Genomic DNA, 26,258 nt, shown 5'->3' with positions numbered 1-26,258 from the left:
CAATTCAGTAGATTAGCTGCACTCATACCTGGATCTTATTGCTGATCAGAAAAAGCATTGCAGCAAGGAAGATGAAAAAGATTATTGAGGCAATGAAAGAGCCTTGCTTGATAGCTGTTTTAACCTTAAATATCCATAAAACCTTAAAAAGCCCATAATTGATCTATTACAGAATCATTGTGAAGGAAATGAAGAATAGTGACAAATTTAGGTGGACATCCAAACTTAAGGAAGATTTTTCACAATGCTTCCCTGGTAATGGAGTCAGAAAAATGAATGCCAGGTATAGTGGTCTGTATTGTTCTCTAATTTTTTCCTTCATTTGGCAAGCAGTGAATAATGTCAATAATGCCTCTAAGTGGCCTAACTCCACACTAAAATTCAGGAAGAACTGTTCTGCAAGAGGAAGAAGATGCTTCAGGAGAAGTCTTGCAAGGACCTTCCTGGAGTTGCTAACAAAGAGATTCCTCCATAATTTCTACAGTCGGATTTATCTTTCTTAAAAATGGTCACAGTCATAGCATTTCTAAATTCATCTGGGAGTCTCTTCATAGTTCCAGATTTTCAGAACAAAAGTGTATAGCTGTGAGGTGAATTCTTCCCTCCTGTGCTTGTAAAATTTCTGCAGGGGTTCTATTGACTCTATATGTATTGCTGTACTTCATCTGCTTAATAGCACCGCACACGTATTCAGAGTTCATCTCTGATTGGATTTTGTGGTATCAAGGTGAAAACACCGAAATCAACAGCAGAGAAACAGATTGGGGAAATCCTCAAAGTGATCCTTCCTGAATGCATTGATGACTTGCATTTATTTGATTATCTCTTCTCCTTAAATCTTAGGGGGGTTGACTTGTAGAAACATGGGCTATATATAGTTTATAACAGTCTTAAAGAATCCAAGTATATCATGGATTTTTGAAGGAAGTTGAAGTTCTTTTGATTTATCCAGCCACCATGTGTTCTTCACGTCACTAATTATTTTTTGGACTTCTGCTTTTCCTCGTTGGTGACAGGATTTGTTTTGCACACAATTGATGTCAGACACAAAAGGGCTTGATTTGTGACTGATCAAATCCTGTAGCTCCTGATAATTTTAAATTTTTCACAAGATGTTTCATAGTACAGCCCTAGCATGTCTTTGGAGGCACTGAAGACAAAACATTCCAGTTGTCTGATATATGTCATTTTTTTGTGAGGCATTCATGCATGAGGTCATACTTTGTTGGATCCTTGAGTGCCTTGATGTTGATTTTTCTGTTTGCATCATTTCCATTGCAGACATCATTTAGGTGCCAGTCTGATGGTCCTGATTGAGCGGATGAGAGAACCATCAGTCCAGTAGTCATCACTTCCAGTCATAGCTTGAGCAATACAGACATCTGTGCAATCCTATTACTGGACAACGACAGTCGACAAAATGCCAGTGCTTAGATTATGGGTGTTACCATGATTTCTTTGATTTATTTCGTGGGTGAAACAAAGTTAGTGACAAGTTCATATTCTGCATTTGGTAGGAAGAAGAATGCTTTTTCAATGGACGTTTGATGATTCTGTTCCATAGTTTTGAATCCCATCTGATACTAGCTTTAAAGTTGCGAAGAAGGATGACCTGATCTGTCACTGATACACCATAGAGAACTTGATCAAGCCTGGTGCAGGATTCATTTTGGTATCATCATCAAGTTTTGGGATATGTGCTAATAACAATAGCATATTGATTCACTGCGAGTTTAAATCAAAGAATCATGATGTATTCTTAGATTCAAAAATTGAGTTTGTTAAATTAGTTGATTAGTTCAGTTTGGTTGGCAAATATAACTCTGAGTTTGACAGTCTGCATCAGGAAAATAATATCTGATTCCTTGTCCTTTGAGCTGTCCTTCTCCTGCTCACTGGGTTTCACTGAGGGCAGGGATACTAATGTCATATCACCTAAAGTTCTTTGGCCACAATTGATGCCTCCCCCCCTTCCCAGCCACAACCCATAATCCAGCAGCAGTAGAGTAGTGGTTTAAAAGCCATTGTAGAAGCTCTATTCCAACTGAGGATATATCTATGTATCAGAGATCTTCTAAGATCTGGATCTACAGGGTTAGGGCTGACCTGTTGTGGCAGAGCACTTGAGAACAGTCAGAGTATAAAATATGATTGGGGCCTCAAAGTACCATAATTGGCCACATTCTGAGGACTACTGATACATAAGAACTCTAGATTTTTATGTTAGGGTATGTTTACACTGCCACCTTAGTTCGAACTAGGCTGGCAAATGTAGGCATTTGAACTTGCAAATGAAGCCCGGGATTTAAATATCCCAGGCTTTATTTGCATGTTCCCGGACGCCGCCATTTTTAAATGCCCCGTAGTTCGAGCTCCCTGCCCGCGGCTACACACAGCACGGACTAGGTAGTTCGAATTAAAGCTCCTAATTCGAACTACTATTACTCCTCATAACAGGAGAAGTAATGGTAGTTCAAATTAGGAGTTTTAATTCGAACTACCTAGTCCGTGCAAGAATATGAGGAACTTGGGTCAGGAAGTTAAAAAATGTATTCCAAAAATGAAACAAAACAAGTGACATAGGACAATCTACAAATGGAAAAACTTCAACAAAGTGTCAGCTACCCAGGTTGCTTTGTTGGAGTATCTTCAGCCCAAGTGAGATTTTTTTTTTACACAGGGTTTCTTCTTCAGTGGTGCAGCAGTACCAGCAGTAGGGTTAAGAAAGGCCCAGTTGTGTAGGGGCTCTGAAGGTACGTCTAGACTACAGGCTTTTGTCAACAGAAGCTTTGTTGACAGATACTGTCGACAAAGCTTCTGTCAACAAAGAGCGTCTAGACTACATCCAGTTCTGTTGACAAAGCAAGCCACTTTGTCGACATGACAGTGTACACGCAAAGGACAGTGTAGATGCAATAACGCCTTCTATCTACAGAACTCTGTCGACAAAAGGCGTTATTCCTCGCAGAATGAGGTCGACAAAACTGCTGAGTTCTGTCAACGTTATGTCGACAGAACTCAGCTGCAGTACAGACGCAGGTATAGTTTTGTCGACAAAAGTCCACTTTTGTCGACAAAACCATGTAGTCTAGACATACCCCGACAGTGTGACATTTCCTTCTGCACCTCCCAGTCTGGAGCCTTCTCTCTCTAGGATGGATTCCAGGCAATGATATCATCACCCCTCTTTGGCCCTTCCTTTCCTACCTACAAAAAAGGATGGTCTCATGAGCTAAGTTCAAAAAGTCTTCAGTCCCTGATAAATACTAGAAGCTGAGGAGAGGTGACAACAAAAGTTGAGCTGATCAAAAATTGCTGATCAACATCTTTATGACAAAATTGGATTTTTCATCTAAATGAAAAATTAATGTAATTTTTTCAGAGAAGATACTTTTCAATTTTTGTAGAAAAATAGTAGACAATTGAAATAAATAGATTAACAGTTCTTAGCTAAAAATTTTCAACTTTCACTTTTGTTAAAAAGTAAAATTTTTTTACAGGAAAAAAAATCCAACAAAATCTAAGGCTGTGTCTAGACTGCAAGGTTTTTTTGAAAAAAGTAGCCTTTTTTCGAAAATACTTCACCTGCGTCTAGACTACTGCCGCGTTCTTTTGAAATAAAATCGAAAGAACGCGGCTTTTCTTTCAATGGTGGCACTCCTCATTTCATGAGGAATAACGCCTTTTTTCGAAAGTGCTCTTTCGAAAAAAGGCGCTATGGAATGCAAACTGTGCTTTTTCGAAAGAGAGCATCCAGACTGCCTGGGTGCTCTCTTTGGAAAAAGCGGCTTGCTTTTTCGAAAGTACTGGTTGCAGTCTAGACGCTCTTTTTTGAAAAAGCCTCTTAGAAAGAGGATTGCAGTCTAGACGTTGCTTGAGAGAAGAAATGAAATTGCATTTGATTCTCAAAGTAACAGAAAAATGGAAGTGACAAAAAGAGCATGCTATGACCTGAATTAATACCTGTGGTTTGCCTGCTCTGCTCAGAAAAAAAAAAGTCTGAATCTGTGGCTCCAGAATAGGCCTTACGAGCCATCAGCAGACCCACTGATCATTTGAATTGGACAATGGATGAAAGACAACCATCCTCAATTTCGAGCGAGTCCCTTTGATGATGATTAAAGAGAAGAAAGAAGCCACTCTGTTAGAGACTTCTTGAAATAATTTTTTGTGCGGTGAGAGATAGTATTCAGAGACTGGAAGTACTATGATCAAATTTTTATTGAAATAGGAGATCAAAGTCTGCTAAACTTCTTGGTAAAATGTGTAACCAAAAGCACATTGAATTTACAGTAAGTATCTGGTTACTAAACCCTGGTCTACACTAAGGAGTTAGTGTATCCACAATAACAGAGCCTGCCTTGGACTAATTTTAAGGTTCTCCTGTAGTGGGGACATGCTATTTCAATTTTGTTATTCCGGGAGCTGTTATTTCAAATGTAGTTATTTTGAAATAATTTCTTAGTGTAGACATGCCCTACGAGGCAAACAGATCTGCAACAACATAGCAAGATATGACAATGAAACATTGACTATGATAACATTCATGAAACTTTGGCTGAATTTCTTGAGACATGTCAGTTTTCAGTTTTTGATTCTGCTATAGATTTTAGATGGCAAGTCCAGCTTTTTCATGGGAAAGTGGTGTTAGGACGCACGGAATAACTTTTTTTTAATAACACAAATTCATGTTTAAGGAACTGTTAGAGCAAAAATACAAAGGTATAATTTTGTTTTCCATCAATAAATGTATTTGCTTCATAGAAAATCCTTGATTCCAGTCTGACTACCTGAGGAATTTCAGATCCAGTCAATCCAAGATAACTTTTCAAACATTTGGAAGCAGTTTCTGTAACTATCAGTTAAGAAATTAGACAAAGTCAGGCAGCATTAAATGGTGCTTGAACTAAAAAAAAAAAAGATACATTGCTCTACTTTGACAAAAACCTTTTCTAAAGTTAATATTGCATGGTGAGTGCATAGTTGTACAGACAATACAAACACAGTGAGATGTGGAGATATGCTCTACTAGTGATATGCTCACAGAGAAGCTGAGGTTTCATATGGCTGGAAAGAGAGGGAACTTCCAAGTTTCTATTTGTCTCTCAGCAATAAGCTGACTCCTACAATTGCTTCTAAAGGACATTGTGATAAACAGACCATAATTCATATATCAGTTTATTTTACTTTTGTAAACCACTTTGGAGTTGACAGAAATATTTTCCACTTGGTGGCATACTGAATTGCTTCACATGGTGAACATAACTTATTTTACCAGCCCAACCATACAGCAAGGACAATAATTTTGTTTAGATTCTGGAAGATTGCACTGTTCCTCAAGTAGGTGTTTGGATGGTATGTTATTTCTAAAAGAGCTTAGTAGGAAAAAAGGAGGAGAAAACCCCTTTCATTTCAGATAAACTGTTGATTTGAGGCAGGGACCTTTATTCTGAAAATGTGTTGGATAATACCTTTTTGGCTAAGAATTGTACCTTCTGATACAAAAGGAAATCTCACAAAGCAACCTGGAAAATAGAACTAAGCTTGTCAATTTCATAATTTATCTTTCCTGCACTACACAACTCCTGCTGCATTTGTTTAGATGGGGGGTGGAGGGAGTCATTTTTTAATATTGTGAGAAGACTTACATAACACAAATAGGACATAAGCTATTTAAAGCTGCCTTTTTAACCGAAAAACAAGAAACTTAAATAAATAGTTTGGGTGAGATTCTTTTCAAATACATGAAATAGGCTCTACTTTAGATATATTTTGTGGCTATCTTTTTTTTCCCTCTGGAACTGTAGGTGTGGGATGTAGAGCTGGAGAGATCTGCAGAATCCTGGGCTGAAACTTGTCTATGGGAACATGGACCTGCAAGCCTTCTTCCATCAATTGGACAGAATTTGGGGGCACATTGGGGAAGGTAGTTTAAGATATGATTTTTATCTCATTATTTTTAACCATATGGATATCTACTTCTTATTTAAAGTCGGAGGGTACCTCTACACAGCAGGGCTAAAGCCGAAATAAGCTATGTAACTTGAGCTACGTCAATTCCGTAGTTTGTCAAAATAGCTTACTTCAGCTTTTGAGGCTGTACACACAGCAGGAAGTCCAAGTTAGAGCATTCTTCCTACGACTTCCCTTACTCTTCGTAAAATGAGGGTTACAAGAGTCTGAGTAAGAAGTCTTCCATCTCAACATCAGTTATTCCAAAATAACGCTGCTGTGTAGACATAGCCAGAGTGTTGAAAGATGCATTTTTTTAGAGTTGTTCTAGTATGGTTATAATTTTATCAGAAATTGCTGTTTTTTATAGATATAGGCCTCCAACATTTCATGTCCAGGCATGGTATGACGAAGTGAGAGACTTCACCTACCCTTACCCTCAAGAATGCAATCCCTATTGTCCTTACAGATGTTCTGGTCCTGTTTGCACTCATTATACACAGGTATGTGCGTGTGGTTTACCACATAGTTATTCCTGTTGTTCATAGTTGTAATCCTTGTTGCCTCAGCAGGACAGTATTAGGGAAACACCTGAAAGAAAATTTGGAAGCACCATGATCCTACCATTCTCGGGAGCACAAGTCTAAGGTCCTTACTAAGGGTGTGTCTAGACTACATGCCTCCTTCGACGGAGGCATGTAGATTAGCCAGATCGGAAGAGGGAAATGAAGCCGCGATTAAAATAATCGCGGCTTCATTTAAATTTAAATGGCTGCCCCGATCTGCCGATCAGCTGTTTGTCGGCAGATCGGGGCAGTCTGGACGCGACGCGCCGACGAAGCCTTTCTTCATCGGCACAGGTAAGCCTCGTGAAACCAGGTTTACCTGTGCCGATGAAGAAAGGCTTCTTTGTCGGCGCATCGCGTCCAGACTGCCCCGATCTGCCGACAAACAGCTGATCGGCAGATCGGGGCAGCCATTTAAATTTAAATGAAGCCGCGATTATTTTAATCACGGCTTCATTTCCCTCTTCCGATCTGGCTAATCTACATGCCTCCGTCGAAGGAGGCATGTAGTCTAGACACACCCTAAGTTTTCATTCAGTCTGTATTGTTATCCATTTGCTTTGGGTACGGACCCTAGAATTTAACTTATTGGAATTTAACTGAGCTGGACACACAAAATCTACTAGCCAGGGCACCCCTAAGCTCTAGTGTGCAAGAGGAATGGGGGGAGTGTCTTCCTCCTTCTCAATCAATTTTTGATTTTTGTTTTATCTTTGCTTCTCACTTGTGTGTGGCTCCCTGACTGATTTTTCTGTTGGTCATTTTCCCCGCCCCAAAAATGGTTCTCCACCCGTGGCCTAGGAGAATGAGATTTGTAACTCCCGTTTAATTAAATGGGGGCTGGACACCTAACTCCTTCAACACTTTGGAAAATCCAAGCCTTTAGTTTTTCAGAAACTTTTAAAAATTCTGTCATAAGAGTTTGTTTCAGCTTCATGAAGAAATACAAATTGCCTCTCAGCTACAGTGACACGAATTTCCTAATTGTTTAAAATCTGTGGTCTTTAGTAGACATGAGTGTTTTCAGTGACTGAAGCCCTTTGTTAGTAGTTTAATTACTTGTGTTAATTGCTTGCTCATGGCTGGCTATTGTCTACCTATCTAATTCTGAATTTCTTCTGTGTTCTTAGATTGTGTTTGTAACAGTAATATGTAATTGCCCAACTTCTTACAGCTTAACTTTTTTTTGTGTATATAACTGTTCTTCAGATGAGATGTTTGCATTTTGATTACACTGTTAGATACACCCCCAGATTACCTTATTCATCAGCATAAAAATGTTCCTAGTGACGAGGGGCATAACTGAATGGCCATATCATTCTCTGGTGAAAATGAGTATTAGTCCATTGATGTCACTGGAACAACACAGATTCATACTAGCCAGAGATCTGACTTGCAGTGACAAATGTACATCATCCTTGGTTTTCAATATTCAAACATTAAATAATAGTTGATCTTCATGCATGAATCCAAAAGTGCATACGAGTATGAGAGAGACCGAATCATTACTGCTTTGTTGTGCAGTTAGTTCAGTGTTTCGGGTACATGTGCATGTTAATCACTCCTTTAATTTTCACATGTATTTTTGTTTTCTGTCATTTAGGTGGTATGGGCTACAAGTAGCAGGATAGGTTGTGCTATTAACTTGTGTCATAATATGAACATCTGGGGACAGATATGGCCAAAAGCAGTCTACTTAGTATGCAATTATTCTCCCAAGTAAGTATATGTAGTAGGCTAACGTTTACTATAAAAGGTATCCCGAAAGGGAAAAATACTTCATAATCCAGGAGATAATTCCAGAGAAAATCAAATTAATTTTTTCTATTTCTGCACAGCCACAAAAATGCTTTATTCCTACTTAAGTCATTGCTGAATGAAAGCACAAGCAGGCCATTTTCTTGCCTGACTTTTTTTCTTTCAATCTCTCTAGAGCTAGAGACCTTTATTTTCCAGACAAAATGATACATCAGGCCACAATAAAGTTATCTCTTCATAATTATTTTAGCAGATGTATAACATGACTAAATAAACAATAGAGTCATCATTTATAGAGCTGACATGCTTAGAGTCAAATTATACCGTTGGTTGACTGAAGTCCAGGACCGTGGAAGTCCCATTCACTTATGGTGGAGGAATTTAGCTCTGGTGGCACACTAGTAACAGCAGTGGTAGTTAACTCATGGCCCACAGGTTCTGTGTGTGGCCCCCAAGACATTTTGTTTACTATTGCCCACAATTCCACTGGTTTCTGTCTGAATAGTTTTTTCCTATTATAGTACTAAAGTGACACAAACGTAAAGCAAGGGCACATGAAGTAAGGTGCATGCTGATGGTACACAACATTGACTGTGAGAGCCATGCAAACCCTCTGCATTCAAAGTGCAGCTATGGTTCAGTCAGTAGTTCCCACAAATTCTAGGGTAGTTTTGCTAATTGTGCTTGCATACCTGTCAGGAGACCATCTTGGTTACAACAATCTTGTAACCCAGTGAGATGAAGGAGGGCAACTTATATGGTTCATTCACTAGCCTAGGTTGCCCATCACTGCTGAGTAACGGGTTTCACCTGATCCAGCACCGGACCATGCTACTGCCTTAGTTTCTCAGACTCCCTTTTGGAGTTCTGGTTTATTTTAACAACATCACAGTTCAAATATCACTGTACATTGAAACAAGTTTTTCCTCATTTTATTTGGCCACATATTGAAATGATGTTAATATTAACAAAAATGCATTTTTCTTTTTCAGGGGCAATTGGTGGGGCCATGCTCCTTACAAACATGGCCGCCCTTGTTCTGCATGTCCACCTAGTTTTGGAGGAGGTTGCAGAGAAAATCTTTGCTACAGGGGTATGTACCATTACTGACAGGCTAAGTAGCAGTTCTGCAGAAAAGGACCTGGGGATTACAATGGATGAGAAGCTGGATATAAGTTAACAGTGTGCCCTTGTAGCCAAGAAGGCTAATGGCATATTGGGGTGCATTAGGAGAAGCATTTCCAGCAGATCTAGAGAAGTGATTATTCCCCTTTATTCGGCTCTGGTGAGGCCACATCTGGAATATTGTGTCCAGTTCTGGAGCCCCCACTATAGAAAGGATGTGGATGCATTGGAGAGGGTCCAGCAGAGGGCAACCAAAATGATTAGGGGGCTGGAGCACATGACCTACAAGGAGAGGCTGAGGGATTTGGGCTTATTTAATCTGCAGAAGAGAAGAGTGAGGGGGGATTTGATAGCAGCCTTCAACTTCCTGAAGGGAGGTTCCAAAGAGGATGGAGAGAGGCTGTTCTCAATAGTGACGGATGGCAGAACAAGGAGCAATGTTCTCAACTTACAGTGGGGGAGGTCTAGGTTGGATATAAGGAAAAACTATTTCACTAGGAGGGTGGTGAAGCACTGGAATGGGTTACCTAGGGAGGTGGTGGAATCTCCATCCCTCGAGGTTTTTAAGTCTTGGCTTGACAAAACCCTGGCTGGGATGGTTTAATTGGGATTGGTCCTGCTTTCAGTAGGGAGCTGGACTGGATGACCTCCTGAGGTCTCTTCCAGCCCTAGGATTCTATTATTCTATTCTATGATTACAACAAATGCACCTGCAATTGGACTGTGTGGTTGGATACCATAAATACACCATTTTTGTTTTCTCTCTTTGTTATGCTCTAAAATATTGGAACATATACTGTACTATAAATTTTGCTCCAGCAATTATTAAAGGCATGATTCGACAATCTGAGTCCTTCTGGTGAATAGCTGTGTGCTGAGTTCCCATTGACAGCAGTGCATGATGCACTGTATACAGTTTATGTCACTTACTTATAAGTCACTGAAAACTCTTTTTAATAATTTGTTTAAATAGAAATTCCTGCTATCTCAGCAAAACACCAAAGAAAAAAAAAATGGCAGCAAAAAGAATATACTAATTCCAGTAAAATTCCAACTTGTATCATTATTACTGTCTACATTTTTCAAAACTGTATTTTTTTATCATTAGAATGAAGGAGACTGTAAAGCTGATATTTTTTTAATATAAGTGACTTAGTCACTTATTAATATTTTTGAAAAGTAAGATTACTGAATAAAATTCTTCAGCTGTTCATCTGGGTCACAGTTAGGTGCTTACATCTAAGTACCTAAATAAGAGAGTTACATTTAGACGTGAACATCTCTGAAAATTAGGATCTTTATTAAGGTGCCTAGAAAAGAGCCTAATTTCAGGTAGATATAGATTTAGAAGTCCAATATTGATCTATAGATCCTGGATCCAGGATCTATAGATCCTGATGACAGAGGGAAGATGTTAAAATAGAAATATTGCCGCCAGCACATTCACACCTAAAACTAGGTTGTAAGTGCTAGAAAGTGAAGAAGACATCCATGTAAGACTTAAGAAGGTATATGGTATATGTTACCAAGCATCAGCTATCCATCTAGCTGATGGATACCATTAGTCAATGGAAGGACCACTTTTTTTATTTTGTTCATCGATCTCTTTTGAAACTGTTCCATGAAGACAGAATATTAAAAGCACGAATATTCACAGAGTTGCCACTTTGTCAGTGACCTTTATAAAAATTGATGAAAATCTGTTCTGAAAAATAATTTTGTCTCATTCATTCACTAAAACAGAGGGTTCGGACAGGTCTTACTCCCCTCATGAGCCGGAGGAGGAAACCAATGAGATTGAACGGCAGCAATCCAAAGCACAGGATACAACATCACAAAGTCGATCAAGGACCCATTCACCTACAGGCTCCACAAGAAATGATGATAGTGAAAGAAATGAAGTAATAAGCACACAGCAAATGTGTAAGGAGTTTGCATTTTTTTATATGCTAACTAATTTGAACCAAGTGTACAAAAAGCTTTCTAAGATATTTTAATGATACTGGCTTTTTGTTATTTAGCTCAGATTGTTTCTTGTGAAGTAAGGCTAAGAGACCAGTGCAAAGGGACAACTTGCAATAGGTATGAGACCTTCTACAATTTGACTATCTGAGATTCTTCTAAAGAGTGTTGTGTATATGTTAACTAATATATTTTCCTGTTGTAACCATAGGTTCTCAAATCAATTTGCATTTTTAATCTTTAGGTATGAATGTCCTGCTGGCTGCTTGGACAGTAAGGGCAAAGTGATTGGAAGTGTTCATTATGAAATGGTAAACATATATATTTTTAAATTGTGTTTAGTATAGTTATAATTAATGGAATTCTGGTTTTTTAATTTGTAATATTAGCGAAAGTGTTAGTTATTAGCAAGAATGCATTCAAAAGAAATAAATGCTCATAGAAGTAAAAAGTCTACAGCAATTTTGTAAGGTAGCCTCAACTTTGTCTAGATTTGTTCCTGAGCTTCTAAACATGTAATTTATGGCTATATAAAACCTCATATTTGTGAATATATGCAGGATTTTTTGAATGCAGACCATTTAGACAGCTATAAATCTGTACAAATATTGTTTAGGATTTTGTGGGGGCATATTTATAGGCTGTTTGTGGGAACATGGGTCTAGATATATAAATTTAATCCTTAGTTTAAAATATCTGGTTCTTTAGCTTTATTCTGTTGCATATCACTTTGGAGCACTAAAAAAAGAAAGAAACAATAGACACTATAAATTAGTATGAATGAGTACTGTGAGCAATGGCAGAATTGTTTTTTCATGTGGGGTGATGGTGACCTCAACTACAACAAGTTTAATAGGGATGTTTGTGGAGGCTCCAGACCCAGACCCAGCTGGTAATACTCCAAGTTTGGTAAGGGCTGGATTCAGGACCATGTTTCTACTGGGTGGCCTCACTTTAAGGGCAGAAGGTTTAAGTGGCTATCTCTGTGTAAAGGAATCCCCAGATGATGACTGCAAGGCATAAGACTGAGTAGCTTTAACAAATGACCTTCTGAGGTCTCTTCCAGCTCTATGGTTCTATGATTCTATGAAATGTAAATATTGGGTACAATTGTAAACTGAGTAGCCTTTTCACATTTAAAACATAAAGGAAAACAATTATTTCATCTGACATAGAAATTATGTTCTTGCTTCATTTTTTAGCAATCCAGCATTTGTAGAGCTGCCATACATTATGGTATCCTAGACAACGATGGTGGTTGGGTTGATATCAGTAGGCAAGGAAGGAAAAACTACTTCATTAAATCTTATCGAAATGGCATTCAGTCAATTGGGTAAGTGCAAAATTACTGATACTCATTGTGCTTACAACTAAAATGTGTGGTGTTTCTAATATATTGCAATTTTTTTGCACCTGAAATAAGTCATGATAATAGTTTTCCCTTATAAATTTTTTCATCCTGAAAGATCTGAAAGCATTGTAAAAACAACACACACATGAATACAGGTATCATTTCACCAACTCTGAAAGTGTAGCTATTCTTAAGAGTGTACTGTGAAATGACAGAATAGCTATGGGATAAGAAGTGACAAAAATGCTATATCTAATAGAAGAGGCAAGGAAAATGTATAATAGTTGCCCTTGGCAATTATTTCAGATAGTCAAACCTGAAGAAGAGCTTTGTGCAAATTCAAAGATTGTCTCTCTTGCCAATAAAATATATTACCTCTTCCTACCTTACCTCTCATTCTATGTCTACACTACAAAGAAAAGTCAGAAAAAGATATGCAAATTGCAAATCACAATTTGCATATCTTGTTTTGCTTTTCTTCCAAAAGAGTCTTTTTCAAAATTTGGCACATCTACTCAGCACCAAATTTCAGAAAAACCTCCTCTTTTGGCACATCCCTTATTCGTCGTAAAACGAGGTTTGCAAGGATGGCAAAAGAACACATTCTCTTTTCCGAATTTTTTTCAAAAAAGCAGATGCTTTCCTTGGATGCAGCAGTGTTTTTCTAGGATACCTCTAGTATCCTGAGAAAGCGCTGCAGTCTAGATGTAGCCTCAGATTAGTGTCTCTGATTATGTATTTAGTGTAGCTAAATTAGTGTCTCTGATTATGTATTTCCTATATTCATGTAAAATGTACATACAATGGAAAAGTACATACTTATCCTGAGTTAAAATTATCTATTCATCCTGTGTAACAGTGGTAACTAACCATGCTAGCGTGGCTTGTTTTTAGGAGATTAATAATATTGTTTAAATAATATTGTTTATAGGCTCGCAAATTAATCTGATCATAAATTTCATGTCTCAGAATCAGGCTACATACAGTTTGCAAGGACACCTGGGATGTAAGACAAGGACACTCACAATGAGAACAAAATGCAGCTTTAAAACTTGTATTGAGATACTGGTAATAAAATGGAAAATAATCAGAATTAGAAATGCAATAATATTGTTTGAGGTAGATGTGGTTTTATATGCAAATAATCAAAACTATAAGAAAAGCTATATAAGCAAGCAAACAGGCTAGCACTATAGCGCTACAGTGGGCAGAGTATTCTATAATTATTAGAACTGGAATTTTCCTAGGACTTTGGAACACACCCCGTCTGCTCTTCTGAAGAGTTCTATGGAATCATTAATAATCATAAGAATTTATATTTAGAAGTGAATCACTCCTACTACCTGCTCACATATAGCATGAAAGTGCATGTATTTAAGTGAATGTTTAACTTGAAACACTGGATGTTTGATTCAGAAATGTGTAGCAAAGTTTGGATCCTTATCTGAAGGCTTGTTGGAGCTATTTGTACAGAAAAATAAATGCAAATATTTCTTAACTTGTAAAAGGAAGCAAGGTGGGTGGGAATGGAGGATAGAGTCTGCCAGGGCTCAACTGGGGTGCAGCATCAGTACTAGCTTTTCAGAATATTAAGATGTTAGTGTTACTTCAGTGCTAGTATTATCAAAGTAGGCTTCACCCTAGTGTATTATGATAAATGTGTTTGTCATAATGCCAGTGTATTATGATAAAGTTACTGTCTTTGTTAGTGTCTTTGATCTTGTATAGATCAGGATCAGGAGCGGCCAGTGCAGCTGAACCAGCACAGAGGAAAATTGCCATTGACCTTCCACTGAGTGCAAGGAGAAGCAGGGATGAGGCTGTGAGGAAAGAGGCTGTGCTTAAGCTCTCACCCTGCTCCTAACATGTTGCTCCTTACTCAGGCTGCATTATCATGTGCAAAACTAGTTGTTTCTTAATGGTCCAAACCTGAATTGAGATAAAGCAGCACATTGTTAGCTAGGTGACATTACTTGTGGATATTTGTAATAGTGACCTAATTCCCAATATTGGTATAGTAATTGAAAATAAAATCCCGCAACCATGGCTTGCTTTATACAGCATGTGGTGATATAATTTAATACTACCTTTGCAACCTTAATAAGGGAAAATACAATAATGTCCAGCTATAGTTGACATGCTTCTGTGTCTATAGACCACACTTGTTAAAAAGTACATGCTGGGATTAGAAAAATCCAGAGGAAGGTTACAGTGTTAAATTAGGGATTGGCAGAATGTCACATGAGGAAAGATTTCCTGAAGTAAGACCCATTTGTCTCACTCACTCTGTACTTTGTATCAACTACACACCACAGAAAGGACAGAAACTGGCTCTTTTTACCCAGTACAGATTATCCCAGTATGGAGGAACCTCCAGGAAGCATACAGCTAATATAGGTGACTGATATTCATTTTCCTTCAGCCCTTGATGCGCAAGAAGGGGGGAAGGTTTGGAATGCACTTTGCTCAGGTAATTTTTGGCTGGCAGAAGCTCCCTTACAGGCTATAGCCAGATGCTATAGATTAGAGCAGACTCCAGGTCTGTCTGATCTATACTGGGTCTGGAACCATTGTAGAGAAGACCACAGAAACTATGAACAGCCTCCTTGTTGCTGCCTCTCTGCTGAGCCCAGAGGTGATCAAGCTGTCATGCCAAAAATACAACTGTTGCTTTAGGGACAGGAGGGACTAGCTGCCCCATGTATGTACCCATACTCAGGGCAGGCAGCCCCTTCTGCCACTTCCACCACTACAGCTACACTTCTATTATTAGTGCTCTAGCTCAGTCAAAGCACCGGTATGTCTACTCAAACTGAAATTATACCTTCCAAATTGAATGTAGATGTATCCTGCATGTGTTACATGCTCAAGATGAAGCTAGACTTGAAATCAGGATTGTTCTCTCTGTTACGTTCACCTTAACCAACTAACATATGTTAAAATACAACTTGCCCTGTATATTCCACCACCTTTATCATAGTTTAAGTGTACCCAAAAGGAGCAGAGATCCTAACCATTTAAAACTTTATATAAAAGATTAAAACCAATGTTTTGTATTACCAGATCCTCTCAGAGGTCCAGAGAGGCCTGGGTCACTTCCAGCTTTTGACCCCTAGTCATAATAAAAATAAAAACATCTTAGAACTGGAAGGGACCTCAAGAGATCATCGAGTCCATTCCCATGCCTCATGGCAGGATCAAGCACTGTCTAGATAGATGTCCCTGATAGCTGTCTATCCAACCTGCTCTTAAATATCTCTAGTGATGAAGATTCCACAACCTCCCTAAGCAATTTATTCCAGTGTTTAACCACCCTGACAGTTCGGAAGTTTTTTCTGATGTCCAACATAAAGCTCCCTTATTGCAATTTTAAGCCCATTGTTTCATGTCCTATCATCAGAGGCCAAGGAGAACAATTTTTCTCCTTTCTCCTTGTATGTCCTTGAAAACTATATAATGTCCCCTTGCAGTATTTTCTATTCTAAACCAAACAAGCCCAATTCTTTCAGTCTTTCCTCCTAGGTCATGTTTTCTAGATCTTTAATCATTTTTGTTGCTCTTCTCTGGACCTTCTCCAATTTCTCCACATCTTTCTTGAAATGTGGTACCCAGAACTGGATATAATACTCCAATTGAGGCCTAATCACCAGAGGGTAGAGCAGAAGAATTACTTTTCATGTCTTGCTCATAACACACCTGCTAATGCATTCCAAAATCATGTTTCGTTTTTTTGCAACAGCGTCACACTGTTGACTCATATTTAGCTTGTGGTCTACTTATACCCCTAAATCCCTTTCAGCAGTACAATCTCTTCCCATTCTCCATTTTCAATGGCCGCACTGGACAGCTCCCCTGCCCAGGTCAGCACAGGGAGCCGGGAGGAGAGGACCGTTTTTGGTGGAGGCTTTATGAGCTACGGAGGGATGCGGGTGTTTCACGACCCACACCCCGTGGGGGGGAGGGGAGAAGAGCCGCATGCGGCTCATGAGCCACGGGTTGGCCACGGCTGCTCTATGCCATCATCTAAATAATTGATGAAGATATTGAACAGAACTTGTCCCAAAACAGATCATTGTGGAACCCCACCTGTTATGCCCTTCCAGCATGATTGTGAACTGTTAAGGACTACTTTCTGAGAATGGTTATCCAGCCAGTTATGCACCCATCTAGGTTGTATTTCCTTAGTTTATTGTTAAGAAGGCCATGCGAAATCGTGTCAAATGCCTTACTAAAGTCTAGGTATGGCACGTCCACCACTTCTCTCTTATCCACAAGGCATGTTATTCTATCAAAGAAAGCTATCAGATTGCTATCAGCTATCACACAAAAACAGAATAAGGCACCAAAAATGAGAGAGACTTAATTTGCTATTTTTGTATTTAACAAATTATTTTCTAGCCTTTTTCACCTCTTATTTGCTTAAATGTGCAACTCTAAGCTGAGAGATTATATCACTTTTTGTTCTGATGGGGATGTGCATAAAAACAAGTAGCAAAATCTATGAAAAAATTAACAGATGTCTGCATTTGAGTTTTGAGGCCCAGGCCAAATGGCTTCTCAACCCTCCCTCTGATTGGCCTTGTGTATTCCAATTTGCTTCCACTTGTAAGACAGTACAGACTTCAGAGCACATATTAGCATGTTAGTCAGTATCCAATAGAAATAAATAAATTAAGTAGGCAAATAATTTCAAGTACAGGATGCAGCCCAACTAGAACACATTACACTAATCCATTCTAGAGATCACATAAGGATTCATCTCTTCCTTCATAGTTTTTTAGTAATTAAACTCACCCAATTCAAAAAAGGTCATTTACTTCTTGATTAAGGGTGTTGAAGGCTCCTCCCCCCTCCAAAGATTTAGAGCCAGATTTCTTCAGATGAAAAAGTAATGAAGAAGTGTACTGACTAGTTATTAGATAAAGATTCTGAAACAGGATAAGGATTTGACATTGATGGTGAAAGTGTAATTATTCCAAAACAGAACATTTTATCTTTTTTGCTGCCCTGATCATGATGCCAGTAACAATGGGAATGTAAAAACTGATTCTAAATATAGAAGATGAATCTGAAAAAGCATGTTCCAGATTCTGAGACTGGTTTTCTGTACAGCACTCTGTGCCTGCATGATAATAATGTGGCTATGTCCATAGTGGGGATGTAAAATCCCATTTAATTGGTTAACTGAATAGTTGGTTAACTTAGTGTTTAACTAGTTAACTGATTTAAAGGGAAGGTGGTGGTGAGGGGAGCAAAAGCTGCTCTGGCTGGCTGGAGCAGCCTGAGCTGGGCCCACCGCAGGCTCTTTGGGGCTGGAGGAAATGGACTGTGAATGCTTCTGCTGATTGGCACTTCCGTCTAAAACAGACTCATGGAACCTCTTATTGTGATTGCTGTAATTGTATTTGTTCTCTTTGTCAATAACTTCATTTGCTATGTGGGAAATCCAGTGCTTAACACATGTTTGTGGGAAGCACTGTTTTTCATGCTGAGTTTCACTGTGACTATAATAAATGCAGTGATCACAGTTATTGGGACTCCATGCTTGAGGTCTGAACTAGCAGGCTCCAATGAAGCATAATCAGTCTAGTGCTTTTGGAAATCAAATAAAAAAAAGTTTGTTGACTCTTTTATTTCCTTTTTTCTGTTAGCAAATATCAATCTGCTAATTCCTTCACAGTCTCCAAAGTAACAGGTTAGCATTTTTTTATATATTATCTTCAACATACATTGGATTGTATTTTGTTTGGACTTATATTTATAAGTTTCAGTTTTTTTTCTTCAGTTCAAGCTATCACCTGTGAAACAACAGTGGAACAGTTATGCCCATTTCAAAAACCAGCATCACACTGTCCAAGGTAAGGATCTTGAATCTTTCTGTCCTATCAAAGCACAAAGAAATAGTCTTTTTTGTCATAGGTTTTGAGCACCCACAATCATTATTGATGTTAGTGGGAGCCGTAGGAAGTCAGCATCTTTGAAAATCTGACCACAAATGTTTTACTTTTCTTTTCAGTCCCTGGTTTAAGATCACTGTCAGCTAGTCAATACATTCTGAGGAGAGGAGGATCTATATACTTCTATTTATTTCAAATAAAGAGTCTTTTAAACTTTCTATAGCACACGGGTCTTCTTACACCTTGAAAAGTGTGGTCTAGTGGTTAGACCAAGAGACTGTAAGAAGATATATATATATATATATATATATATATAGTCTATTCTATACTACTGACTCGCTGTGTACCTTGGACATCTGTGAACCTCAGTTTATTCCTCTGTAAATAGATACCATGAAAGGATCTGACGCAGCTCTGTATTTTAGGTGTTATTTGTTTGGTTGGATTTTTTTGGAGAATAGAAGGTCAGGAAAATATTTGTATGTGCAGAGAAATATTAATAGAATGGCAAAGTTGGCCATGGTTAGAATCTTGTTTATATGCCAATTTATAGATTTAGCAAAATGTATAAACTGTCCATGTGTATCTGAAACCAACATTGTCACTCTTTGAAAGAAGATTGTGCTTCAATATTTTGAGGAAAGGAACCTTAGCAGTTCTTAAAACCATAGATGAGTCAGGGGTAAATACAGTGAAGCATGAATTACCTCAAGCGTGGATATACCTACAGGAGTAGTTTTATAGGTGTACGACAGTCAATAGAGGAAGCAAATACAAGTCAGAACTGCTAAGAAAACATTACATAATGTAGTATTTTAGACCTTAGATTCATGTGGTGTTTGTCTATGGCTGCATACTCTTTCTGGATAAAGTGTGGAAATAAGTAAAATACTGATATGCAAGAATGGATGGAGCAGATCCCTTCCTTATACACATCTTAATCTTTTCTCTTGTCACACACAATATAACACTTTCTGAAGGGGAAAAATAGAAGCTATTTTTAGGAAAACATTTAAAAATAAAAAACTGAAATCAAAGAGTAACAGATCAGTTTTTAAAACTCCAAAGCAAAGTCCCCTTCAACACTGCATGCCCTGGTCACAAATGTAAAAAACACAACCCAGCGAGTTACAAGCAGCAATAAATTGTGACAACTGCTCTTCTCCTCTGTGGTCACCTAACCACAACTGATATACTAATCATAGGTCAGCAGACTTATTGTGGATGAAAACTTTTATCGCACATTCCACTCACTTCTCTCAAAAATTGTATCTTGAGTTGCATCAGCTTGTCTCCAGAACTCCTTGGAATGGATAGACTTTGTAGCCAGCCCACAGAATAGTTAAGATCAGAGTGTAGACAACATGGCAAATATAAGAGGCCTTCACAAGGAATCCTCTGCCATAATCTCCTGTCATTTCCTACTGAGGAGATTCAGTTTGAATCCCCCCTCTGCTCTCAACTAAGGCAGTATGGCACAGGGTGAGAGGTAGTCCATGAGGTAAAATAGTTCCAAGTCATTTGGGCTTTATTGATCAGACCAACATCTTAGACGCCACCTGAAAGTCAACTCCCAACCAGAGTAGATCCTGCAGCACTGGTGTAATGTGTTCCCACTAGTAGAGACTGATTAGTAAGTAAGCTGCCACCTTCTACACTAGGTTCTGCTTTTAAATGCATTTAAGGCACATTGCAGTACTCCAGTCTAGTAGTGACACAGGTATTTATCACAATGTATACCTTGAAGAGGAAAGATTGACCAGCCACAGATTGAAGAAACATAGTCTTGGGCACTGTTGTTAACTTGCAATATGACCACCAGAAGTAGCTAGGAATCCAACCACGTCCCCACATCACAACCTTTGGTCACAGATGTCAGAGAAACTTCCAGGTTTTGTGCATCATTCCTGCAATCCCCACTTCACCTCAGTATTCTCAGGACAAAACTTCATCCAGCTCATGTTTACCCATGTACCAGAGGTGCTGAGGCACAGGGAAAGGCATTTGATTGTTCTGTCTGGACTGGATGCGGGTGGAGATGGCTGTCATCAGCGCAGAGAAAATTATTTAGCTCATGTTGGTTTTACCCACCTTCCTAACAGTCTTGCACAGACACTGAATATAAGAGGGTACCAAGCAGATCCTTATGGTACTCCAAATAGATATCATATAAGGGTCTGTCTGACATAGCACTGTGTAGTTTGGTTCAGGAGTGGAGAGTTTGGAGGATAGTAGGTCAGGGAAATATTTGTTTGCAAATAAATATTAATACTTTGGTAAAGTAGGGCATGGTGAATATTTTGTTTATAAGTAAATGTTATAGATTTCAGCAACATGTCTAGGCTATTTCTTTGAAGCCAACATTTTCACACATCAAGAGAAGTTTATGCCTCAATATTTTGAGGAAGAAAACCTGTAAAAGTTCCTCAGCACAAAGGCAACAATTGTCCAGAAGTGCCTTTTAGGTCGTCTTTGCCAGAAAAGCCCAGACCCACTGAAATTTCCACCATTCACTCTTGCTGAGGACGTTTTAGTCGACAGCATGAATGTTAGTCAATAGGTCTAATATCCGTATGAACACCTTACATTTATACACTGAATTTATTGACACTGTCAAATTCCTGTAGCTCACTTTAGTGAAATGTCACATTGTAACTACAATATTACAATACAATCTTAAAATGTATGTTTGTGTTCAATTTTCAGAGTGTATTGTCCTCGCAATTGTTTGCAGGCAAACCCACACTATGCTCGTGTAATTGGAACGCGAATTTATTCTGATGTAAGTAGCATGATTTATTCAATCATATTCATAAATGTCGATCATGGAACTGTTTGGGTGTACAATAGAATATACAATGAGAGTATATTATATAGCTTGACAATTCAGACCTGATCCTATATATCTCATGCACTCAAAAGACCAAAGTTTTCAAACTTCGATGCCTAGTGTTAGGCATGTGCTACTGATCTGGTTTGAGCACACAGTATTCCCACAGTATTCAGTGATACTTAGCTCTCCTATAAATCAGGACAATTATTTGATGCCTAAGTATAGATTTACATTCCTTGTTATAGGCACCCAGACTTTGAAATTTTGATCAAAATTGCCACTGACTTGTATGACATGAGCAATGAATGGAGGGCTAAGACCCTTAATGACCTTTTCCAGATACAAACATGACATTTTCTAAAATCCAATGAAATGAAAAGCTATGTTATTCCAAAAATAAATATATATAATGCCATTATTATGGACATATGGGTATGTCTACACTACAAAGTTAATTCGAACTAACAGCTGTTAGTTCAAATTAACTTTGATAGATGCTACACACGTGATCCGCTAGTTTGAACTTAATTCGAACTAGCGGAGCGCTTAATTCAAACTAGGTAAACCTCATTCTACGAGGACTAATGCCTAGTTCGAATTAACTAGTTCGAATTAAGGGCTGTGTAGCCATTTAATTCGAACTAGTGGGAGGCTAGCCCTTCCCAGGTTCCCCTGGTGGCCACTCTGGGCACAACCAGGAAAACTCCTCTCCTCTCCCCCAGCCCCGGGCCCTTAAAGGGGTAGACTGTGGCCAGATGGCACTTGACACAGCCAGCCCTGCCAGCAGTCTGTGCCCCGAACCAGTGGCCCCAGGATGAGCCAGGGAGCCAGTGCCAGCGAGCCGTCCCCTGCGCAGTCCCCCAGCACCCAGGGGCCATCCAGGGGCTGTAGACGGCGCGCACCCTCCTGGACTAGTGCGGAGGTCATGGACCTCATTGAGGTTTGGGGGCAGGCCCCCAACGTCCATGATCTCCGCACTAGGAGGAAGGCAGCTGTCTACGGCCGCATAGCAGCTGCCATGGCCCGAAAGGGACACAGGCACACCCAGGAGCAGGTGCGCCTGACAGTAAAGCAGCTGTGGCAGGCATACACCAGGGCCACCAGGGGCGGCGCCGCAGCAGGGGCTGCCACCTACCCCTATTTCCCCGCCCTAAACCAACTCTTGGGGGGCGGGGCAGTCCATGCCAGCCCGGAGGACAGCGAGCCGGGACCGGAGGGACCTGACCCGGGCACACCGGAGGGGCCACCTCAAGCAGTTCCAGCACCAGTCGGCAGGGTCGTCCAGGGAGACCGTACCGGGTAAGAAGTTCGAATTAAGTAGTTGGGGGGGGGGGGGGGGGCGGGAGGTTGGAGGGAGACCAGAGAGTGCGCGCGTGGGCCATGCCTTCCACGGTCCATGCAGACACCTGTGCAGGTGCTCGCACGTGCCATGCCACCCTTGGGCAGGTGGCTCCAGCTGCGTGACACCCAGGGGCCATGGCCCAATAGGCAAATGCATGTGTGAAGAGACCTGACATGCTCCCGACACCGGGGCGGGGCCCAGCAGGATGCTTTCCCTTCACATGTCCCCTCTACACAGAGGCAGGGGACATCTCCCTCCTCCCCCGCCACGCTGGCCACACTATACACGGCACAGGGACATGGGTGCGGTCTTGGGGCAGCTCCCAGTCCCGGGGAGAGCCAGACATCCTGACCATGGCCTCTGTACAAGCACAGCGGCTCTGACGGTGCAGGGCATGGTCGCCCTCATGTCGCAGGGGGAGGGGGGGGATGGGGACTGAGCATCATCCGCTGTGTCCCCAGGGAGAACTGACCACTTCTCTTCTTTCTCTACAGCTGCACCAGCTGCTCGTGCAGGGCGCACCACCCTGCCCGGGACATGCTCCCGTACCTGCGGCCTGCTCTGGACCACCATCACGGAGCAGGAGTACTGGGACCAGCACCTGGGGTCCTTGCGAGCCGTGCACCGCACAGTGGAGGCCTGGATGCGGGCAGACCTCCAGCTCCGCCAGGAGCAGCTGGCTGAGGTCCAAGGGCTGAACTCAAACCTGCAGGCCCTGCTGCAGAGCATTGTGCCCCGGGCTGGTCCTGCGCCTGCTGCCCCCAACTACTGTCCCTCCTCCCACTCCTGCCCCCCTCCCACCTCTTCCTCCTCCACCCCCACACCCTCTTCCTCAATGTTCACACCCCCACCTCAACCTCCGCATCCTCCACCCCATCCCCACGGGGACGCCGAGGCCCCCTCCCTCGCCGTGCTGAGAGGCAGTTGGCCCGGCGAGACCTCCACCCCAATCCCTGAGTTTCCCCTCCCCCTCCTTTCCCTTGTCTCCCCCTTCCAGCTCCCTCCTCCCAGTTTTTCCCCTCCCCTCTCCCACACTCTCTCCTGCCCTTTCCCGCCTCCTCTCTCCCGTCTTCCCACAGTTTTATTCCTCCCGCCCCAGTTTTGTGAAATAAAGAGAGTTTCTATTTTTGAACACGTGTCCTTTATTTTTTACATCAGGAAGGGGGGATAGAGAGGGGTAAGTGGAAGGAGGTGAGGGAGGAATGGGGTACGAGCCCCCGATGGGGAGAACTGGGTTGGCTCTGCGGGCTCCTCAGGGTGGAAGCTCTCCTGAAGCCCCTCAATTGACCCCCCCCCCCTCCGGATGGCAGCCTGCGGCAAGTGCAGCCGGGCTGGTGGCCGAGTGCTGTGATGTGCCGAGTGTGGGCACTCAGGACACTCCAAGCCAGAATTGCTTTGCAAGCGGGGAACCCCTGAGAACTGTCTGTCCGGGGTGGGGGTCGGGTCCCTTTAAGCACAGCCCTCGGCTAGCCTGAGACAGCAGCTCCACGCTCTAAGTCCTAACCTGATGCCCTGCTGGCACTGCTTCCAGCCATCCTTAACCTCGGTTCAGGGTCCACTCAGTGTGGACATGCTAGTTCGAATTAGCAAAACACTAATTCGAACTAGTTTTTAAGTCTAGATGCACTAATTCGAATTAGCTTAGTTCGAATTAACTAATTCGAATTAAGTTAGTTCGAATTAGTGCTGTAGTGTAGACATACCCTATCATAGTTATCGACAGTCTCGTAAGAATTTAACAACTGCCATAGCGAGTCACGAGGAGTAACGGTAGTTCGAACTAGGAAGCCTAGTTCGAACTACCTAGTTCGTGCCCCGTGTAGCCGCGCAGCACGGGGTTCGAACCAGCGGGGTTTTAAAAATGGCGGCTCCCCGCTTATGCAAATGAAGCCCGGGAAATTCAAATCCCGGGCTTCATTTGCAAGTGCGGTATGCCTACATTACCCTCCTAATTCAAACTAGCGGGGTAGTGTAGACATACCCACAGTGACTAGTGCCAGGAGCCCCAGAGGGAAGGAACATACTTGTAGCAATCTTCAGAATGTTTTGAATACAACTTTGTGATGGAAAGCAAAAGTATGCTATAAAGATCTTTTTGGAAATTTGAAACTGAAATCTATTGCTCTCTAATTTCTCTTTCACCAGTACATTTATGTTGTTATGAGAGAACGGCCTATGGGCATTGTGATGCTGCCAGTTATTCATGTTACTTTTGAAAGAATGTTGGAAGCATGTTTTCAAACATACAACTTGGAAGCCATGCCCTGCTCTCCCCAGCTACTCATATGCTCACTGTAGCCCCTGTGCACACACATACTCCTGGCCTGGGTGGTGTTCATCCACCAGAAGCAGAACCCAAGCCAGCTCATTTCCTCTTTCTGAATACTATTCCAGGAACCCCCAAGGGAGCTCCTGGCCTACTGCTACCCTCCTCCCTGGCCTACAGCTGCTCCAGGGGGGACCTTGCTTGGGCCAGTGGCTCCCCCATCCTATAGCCTGTTAGCAGAGTGCACTCTGCAGGCTAGCCACCGCCTCCTGCCTCCTGACCTTCCTGCAGCTGCACTCAGGGGGATGGCTCTTCAAGGGCTAACTCCAGCCTCCAGCAGCCCCCTCCATCCTGCAGGAGGCACTCTGAGGGGCTGGCCAGGGTCTGTGGGCTACCCCTGGCCTGCAGGCCATCTGGGAGGACTAGGCTCTGAGGGATTCCCTGGCCTCCAGTGGTTCCCCATGGCCTGCAGGCTGTTGAAGTGGAGGCAAGGCTCTGGGAGTTGCCACCAGCTTCAGTGACCCCCCCTGCACTCTACAGGTTTGGAGGGGTTGAGTCTCTAGGGACTGCCCCCCTCATAATCCTCCTGCAGCCTGCAGGATGTTGAGGGCGGGGGGTAGGGGACCAGGTGCCAGGGGCTGACCCCAGCTTCCAGTAGTTCCTCTCGTCTCTCTCCCACCACCCACAGCCTGCAGGGTCTCCATGTGGGAAGATTGCGGTAGCTTAGTCCTGCTGGCCTTTCTCTTTGTGCTGTAGCTACCCCAGTGGCCACTCTCAGAATCATAGAATCATAGGACTGGAAGAGACCTCAGGAGGTCATTGAGTTCAACCCCCACCCAAAGCAGGACCAATCCCAACTAAACCAACCAAGCCAGGGCTTTGTCAAGCCAAGACTTAAAAACCCCGAGGGATAGAGATTCCACCACTGCCCTAGGTAACCCATTCCAGTGCTTTACCACCCTCCCAGTGAAATAGTTTTTTCCTAATATCCAACCTAGACCTCCCCCACTGTAACTTGAGACTATTGCTCCTTGCTCTGCCATCCATCACTACTGAGAACAGCCTCTCTCCATCTTCTTTGGAACCTCTCTTTAGGAAGTTGAAGGCTGCTATCAAATCCTCCCTCACTCTTCTCATCTGCAGACTAAATAAGCCCAAATCCCTCAGCTTCTCCTTGTAGGTCATGTGCTCCAGCCCCCTAATCAT

At 41.6% G+C, this 26,258-nt stretch overlaps 1 protein-coding gene across 1 annotated transcript in view; it reads left to right on the top strand.

Annotated features, from left to right (window-relative positions):
• The window catches only part of CRISPLD1 (cysteine rich secretory protein LCCL domain containing 1), a 66,941-nt gene that overhangs the window by 26,071 nt on the left and 14,612 nt on the right, over positions 1-26,258 (top strand). Inside the window, 11 exon segments of the mRNA XM_075920498.1 lie at positions 5,808-5,926; positions 6,323-6,455; positions 8,122-8,237; positions 9,269-9,369; positions 11,145-11,324; positions 11,423-11,483; positions 11,608-11,674; positions 12,566-12,696; positions 18,366-18,409; positions 18,500-18,572; positions 21,318-21,393. Of these exon segments, the coding sequence (XP_075776613.1) occupies positions 5,808-5,926; positions 6,323-6,455; positions 8,122-8,237; positions 9,269-9,369; positions 11,145-11,324; positions 11,423-11,483; positions 11,608-11,674; positions 12,566-12,696; positions 18,366-18,409; positions 18,500-18,572; positions 21,318-21,393 (1,101 nt within the window).

This window comes from Pelodiscus sinensis, chromosome 2, assembly GCF_049634645.1.
Source record: "Pelodiscus sinensis isolate JC-2024 chromosome 2, ASM4963464v1, whole genome shotgun sequence".
NCBI lineage: Eukaryota > Metazoa > Chordata > Testudines > Trionychidae > Pelodiscus > Pelodiscus sinensis.
This window is presented reverse-complemented; position numbering and strand designations above follow the sequence as displayed.